The sequence below is a fragment of the Helianthus annuus genome, chromosome 4, assembly GCF_002127325.2.
Source record: "Helianthus annuus cultivar XRQ/B chromosome 4, HanXRQr2.0-SUNRISE, whole genome shotgun sequence".
In the NCBI taxonomy this organism is placed as follows: domain Eukaryota; kingdom Viridiplantae; phylum Streptophyta; class Magnoliopsida; order Asterales; family Asteraceae; genus Helianthus; species Helianthus annuus.
The window spans coordinates 197,305,642-197,312,034 of NC_035436.2; the positions used below are offsets into that span (position 1 = coordinate 197,305,642).

The following is a 6,393-nucleotide window of genomic DNA, read 5'->3' on the forward strand; positions in this document are numbered from 1 at the left end:
CAATATTGAATATACAAGAAACGATATTTGCCATTTTTGGCGTTTTACTGAGGAAATATTGTATCTAAAAGAAACGTTTATTTTTTGGAATCTTTGATGTTTAAGTGATTTGGCGTTTTCTAAGATGATTGGTATATAGTAAATTATGGCGTTTTTGAGTAGGTGTGTTTGATGTTTTGGGGATTTTGGCGTTTGTAAGATAAATGGTATATAGTAGAAAATATGGCGTTTCAGGTTCGGGGGTGTGTTTTTATGTCTGAGATGTTTTGTTTATATAGGGATGTGTTTTGGCCCGTAATGGCGTTTTATTCATTAGTTTGGCGTTTTGGTATAGAAATGTAAAGACTCTTTTACCCTTAATGAAGCGTGTCCACTTAATAGAATTCGTGTTATTTACGAAAACGCTACCGCGCAAATCTAGTTCATAGATTGTTTGGATCGGACGATCCATAAGTGTTCTCACCGTTCTCACACTTTCCACCGTTTCCTCTAAATCCTGACCCTAAGTTTTTAGAAAACTCTGGAAACTCAAATCTCCCCCCATTTTTACCCAACCTCCCGACATTTTTTTTTTGAAAAATATAACACATGTAATATACATGTTTTAAAGTGTTTTGGGCAAAAAAAAAAAAAAACAAAAACAAAAAAGCGCCGAAGGGATTTCTTTTAAAAAAATAAACAAATTTCTGCAATGTCCGGTTGCCTAACATGTGTTAGGCACAAAAGACAGAAATTGCTGAAATATTTTTTTTAAATCATCCCTTCGGCGCTTTTTTGATTTTTTTTGCCTAAAACTCTTAAAAACATGTATATTACATGTGTTATTTTTTTTCAAAAAAAAAAAATGTTGGGAGATTGGGTTTTCTAGGGTTTTTTATATATATAGGGATATATATATATATATATATATATATATAGCGGATGGTTCAAATGAAAACCACTTTTATTGTGAAAACTCGAAAACTAACTAAAAAAAGCCTAAAAACACACACAAAATTTTTTTTTTTCAATTTTTTTTATAAAAATCGCTTGTTTTTATATATAAAAAAAAATTTTCAAAAAAAAAAAAAAATTTTGTGTAGTGCACATGTGTAATAATACACATGTGTAGTACACATACATATGTGCAGTATTACACATGTGCAATACACAAAAAAAAAAAAATTTTTGAAATTTTTTTATATTAAAAAACCTGCGAAATTTTTATTGCAAAAAAAAAAATTAAAAAAAAAATTCTTGTGTGTTTTTTTGGCTTTTTTTAGTTAGTTTTCGAGTTTTCACAATAAAAGTGGTTTTCATTTGAACCATCCCTATATAGGGATGGTTCAAATGAAAACCACTTTTATTGTGAAAACTCGAAAACTAACTAAAAAAAGCCTAAAAAACACACAAAAAATTTTCTTTTTTTTTCAATTTTTTTTTATAAAAATCGCTAGTTTTTATATATAAAAAAAAACTTTTTTTCAAAAAAAAAAAAAAAAATTTGTGTAGTGCACATGTGTACTAATACACATGTGTAGTACACATACATATGTGCAGTATTACACATGTGCACTACACAAAAAAAAAAAAAATTTTTTTGAATTTTTTTTATATTAAAAAACCTGCGAACTTTTGATTGCAAAAAAAAAAAAAATTTGTATGTTTTTTTGGCTTTTTTAAATTAGTTTTCGATTTTTCACAATAAGTAGTGGTTTTCATTTGAACCTTCCCCTATATATATATATATATATATATATATATATATATATATATATATAATACTTTTCTAAACGGCCTACTTAGACTCAAACTCAATTTGACCGGTCAACCAACCTGGCCAATCCGGGTTAATTCAGCAATTCTTACAAAATTCCGTGTCATTTTCATTTTTGGTATAATTAGTGATTTCACATTGTATAATGATACGCTCCCAACAAGACTCAAAACTATGAGCTAGTGATTTAAGCCTAAATTCTCGCATGTGTATGTGAGGTTGTTTGATTGAAGTAAAGGAAAGAAAATCGGTATTAATTGGACTTGGCTCAATGCCTACCAAAATGTATCAATCCGGTTTTGATGTTTTCCAATGAGATTCACATGTAATAAAAATAAGTTGGCCAATGTGGATAGCCTAGTTGGTAGAGACACGTGTCTTTTAAAGAGGGGGTTATCAGGTTTGATATGGACATATGGAGTGTTTTAGAATATATGGTGTAAAGTAGAAGCACTAACATGTTCAAAAAAACCGATGGATGTATCAATTATCTCCGGTTCTTTCCTTTTTGACCCGAACGTAATTTGGTCAAAACCTGTTTTGACCGTTACGCTACCTGACTCTCCATTTTTGTCACACTTAGGTAGTGTTCGTTTCATGGATTCTAATGGAATTGAAATGGGAATTCGCGCGGAAATCGAAATTTGATTTGTAATTTAGGTGTGTTTGTTATGTAAAATGGAATGAAATTTGGATAGAATCAGAATGTAGATTCCCTTTCTTATGTTGTTATTCAATTCCAATTCATTTTCTGATTGAAACCAACAAAATAAGGAATAAAGTCAACATTCCAATTCCCTCAAGATTCCATTTCATTCTATGAAACGAACACTACCTTACACTTATAAGAATCTATTGAATTCAAACAAAGAAGGGATAAGATTCACCCTTTAATAACCAAAAGTTTTATTATATATAGGATTGACTCAAAATACATGTCATAAATCAGAATCACCACATAAGAATTTTTACTAAATTAAACCCGGCTAAAAACCAGCAAACGCATATTTATATTGAAACATGACCCGAAAGGTTAACTGACTCGGTTAACACACTGGCAGTTCAGGTTTCCTTGACTATCTCATCAGCTGCTGGGGAACTGGGGCTAATAATAATACCGGTATCACCTTTATTTAACCACACGAATTCTCCAACTGCAACTGATTCATTTTCATTGAGTGTTCTCTGTAGTATCGAATATGCACAATAATTTACTCGCCGCACATGCAAGTGATCTCGTGAGTGTTCAGTGACCGAAACCTCTACACCTTCACCTGCATCAAGTAAATTACAAATTGAAGCACTTGGACTGGTTGGACAATAGCAAATGGGCTAAAAATGCCAACTTAAAAGGGTATAACTTGGGCTATGTATAGAGCTACGTGACCCATAAGTAATGGAAGGAAACGTCTACATGGGCCGTCTTATCATTTGGGGGCTATGGATAGAGCTACGTGACCCATAAGTAATGGAAGGAAACGTCTACACGGGCCGTCTTATCATTTGGAGCTCCACCATTTTCCCTTATTTTTTAAGTTTTATATATCAACTTATGAAAAAACACATGTATATTTAATTTAATTAATTCACACATTTATGATTTATCTATATAGTTAAATTTCGTAATTATACAGTTAATTTCAGTTTTCCGAACTTGGCTCGACCAACCATATAAAATGGTTTTGATAAAGCCGTTGAATCATTCAATAATGTATTTGATTTTTCTCGCAAGGCCGGCTCTTGGGCCGGCTAACCCGGGACGTCGCTCGATGCCTAAATTTTCAATGGGCCCGAAAGGATTTTATAAGCTTTTATATTTATATAAAATTATATATTTAGTATATGCATCCACTTATTATTCAAAAAGTGTTTGTGGTGGAGTGGTTAAAAACCATTTTGTAATATAGAGGTCAGCTCCACCACTTTTGTTTTATTTTCTAAATTCAATTCCCCTTAACCACAATTTTGGGCCCATTTTTTTGCCGCCCGGGGTCTAAATTTTTTTTAAGAGTTCTCGAGGACGGTTCTGTTTTCTCGTTTAATTCTTTCGCTACGCGTTAGAAAATAAGAAAAGAAGGTTTTACCATGTGTAACAAGCAACAAGTTTTCGGTAGGGTATGTATCAGCAAGGATCTTGATAATGTTCTTGTATCTGTCTCTAGCGCCCTCACTTGACTCTCCCCACTTTGGCAACTGATAAATTTAATCATAAAATTAATTTTTATCTAGGTACTTTCTTGATTGAAAGTGATTAAATTGTTGTCTTATAACTTGTAATTAACCTGTTCATAAACTCGTTCGAAAGTTGAATCGATTGTTCCTTGTGGTAAAACCGCTTCACATTCTGAAATACTAAAAGCAAAGTCTCCATCTTTAGGGGCGTTCTCCGCCCGTATCGCGCGCGTGTTCATCATTTCACATAGTCCATAGTCAACAGACACCTGAAATATATCAACGTATCATTTAAGGTTTATGATCAAATACAAAGGTTACTACACAAAAAAAAAAAAAAAAAAAAAAAAAACCCTAAACACCCACCACCACCAAAAAACCTAACCCCCCCTCAAAATATATATATAAATTTTTTTTTTTTTTGCCAAGAGTGGGGTTTAGGATTTTTGGTAGTGGTGGGGTGAGGATGGGTGTTCAGTTTTTTTTTTTTTTTTTTTTTTTTTTTTTTTTTTTTGGGGGGTGGGGGGGGGGGGGGGGGAGGTTAGTTTTTTTTATACGTTTTTGAGAATTAGTTTTTTGGTGAGGTATAGTTTTATTTTAGGAACAATTATAGAATGACTTAACCCATCATTTAATCTAAAAGAATTAAAAAGCTGAGTGTATTGGTGAATAATATCTAAATGTGTATTGAATGACTAAAAGTCATATAACATTAATAACTATCATAATATTTAAACTAGAGATAGAATAATAACTCATAAAAAATAAAAAATAAATGATAAATCAAATAGGGAAATTGGCCTTTAATAATCTGACCTAGACCTTATTGGCCATTAATAATCCCACCTCAGAATATTCCCCCCACCAGTCCCACCTTTCACCTATTTTTCCTACAATGGTCCTCAGTTAAAAAAACTTAACGGAGTTAAGCTTTTTTCCAAATTACAAACAGATTTTTTAGGGTTTTTGATTAGAATGACAATACGAGTCTATTGATGTAAAACTTGCCTCGAAACAGTGCTCCAAACAATGAAAATGGCGCTTCAATTCGGGTGTTTAAATTTCCAATTAACCAAAATCAAGTCACTTGGAGCACCATTTCGAAGTAAGTTTTACATCAACGGACTCGTATCATCATTCTGATCAAAAGCCCTAAAAATTTGTTTGTAATTTGGAAAAAAGCTTAACTCCGTTAAGTTTTTTTAACGGGGGACCATTGTAGGAAAAATAGGTGAAAGGTGGGACTGGTGGGGGGAATATTCTGAGGTGGGATTATTAATGGCCAATAAGGTCTAGGTGGGATTATTACAGGCCAATTCCCCAATCAAATAATAATAACTATAATAGAATAAACTCCGCTAACAGAATCAAGCATGTGACCTTGAGCTTAGAAGGATCAATCAAGACACCGTCTGCAGAACTCATGCTAGTCACACAATCATCAACCGCGCAAAGCGCGTGGATGACTTCAGACGCGGTCTGAAGACACCGAAGAAACGGGGATACAAAGACACGATGGATCGGAAAACCAAGGCAGTTGTTGAATTTTCTACCAATACCAAATGCCCGAACCTTTCCTTGGAACACCAAGGGGGGATCCCATGGTCTAGCAGCCTTCTGGGTCCATAGCGGGTCAAAGTTGTCGAGGCGATCACCATGGCGCATCACCACAACGTGTTGATGAGTCATTTGGAGGGAACCCATGATTGATCACCGCCGTCTGTGTGCGTGTTGGTTCTTATAAGTGGATAAAAGGTACTGTTCACGTAGGTTCCTTGTAGTTTCCATTGAAAGACCTCGTCAACGTCTGGGTAAGAAGCACTGGCTCTTATTTTGTCTTCTTGGATCTTGTTGGGTAAGTGGGGCTGCATGCACTTATTTTGTTATGTGTATTTGTGGGTGTTTCGATTGATGGAATTTAAAAATTTGAGGTTTTTTTTCCATGGCCACCAAGGGTTAATTGGTCTATAGAGTATTCATCACTCTCCCTTTCTAAGTCAACTTATTTTACTAAAATGTATATATAAATATATTTTATTTTATTCTTCGATGGGACACTCTGGTGGTGAAGATGTATTTCACAACCAAAACGCAAATGTACATGTAGGTTTTGATGTTTTTATTCTATAAAAAAAATCTAAAAATTGTTGTTCAAACGTACATGTAGGTTTTAAAGTTTTTATTCTATAAAAAATCTAAAAATGTTGTTCAAAAAAATTTAATACACTTTATTTTTCTTTTTTTCATATTAATTTAGAATATTAAAGATCAATCATATGTTATATGTTAAAAAAATAATAATAATAACATTTGCTTCATCCAATTTAGAATATAGAATTATTTACATCGATGATCCCTATATAATTTAAATTAAAATGATCACAATTTTGACTTATAAAAAAGAGAGACGATTTATGCAATTAACTATATTTAGATCAAGTCAATGAGGTAGTGGTAGAGTGGTT

At 32.9% G+C, this 6,393-nt stretch overlaps 1 protein-coding gene across 1 annotated transcript; it reads right to left on the reverse strand.

Annotated features, from left to right (window-relative positions):
• Positions 1–2,645: 2,645 nt before the first annotated feature.
• LOC110937817 lies at positions 2,646–5,814 on the reverse strand. The gene is made up of 4 exons (XM_022180273.2): positions 5,309–5,814; positions 4,039–4,197; positions 3,841–3,949; positions 2,646–3,030 (listed from the first exon to the last, which is right to left on the reverse strand). The coding sequence occupies exons 1-4, from the start codon at positions 5,630–5,632 to the stop codon at positions 2,819–2,821; spliced, it is 804 nt and encodes a 267-aa protein (XP_022035965.1). The 5' UTR covers positions 5,633–5,814; the 3' UTR covers positions 2,646–2,818.
• Positions 5,815–6,393: the final 579 nt, after the last annotated feature.

What these genes read in the sequence shown, in the direction of transcription:
- LOC110937817 (XM_022180273.2), bottom strand. Translation starts at nt 5,632, where the DNA reads ATGGGTTCCCTCCAAATGACTCATCAACACGTTGTGGTGATGCGCCAT. An exon ending in TTGATCCTTCTAAGCTCAAG is followed by an intron (nt 4,198 to 5,308) that starts GTCACATGCTTG and finishes GATATATTTCAG; the next exon opens with GTGTCTGTTGACTATGGACT. An exon ending in CTTGTTGCTTGTTACACATG is followed by an intron (nt 3,031 to 3,840) that starts GTAAAACCTTCT and finishes TACTTGATGCAG; the next exon opens with GTGAAGGTGTAGAGGTTTCG.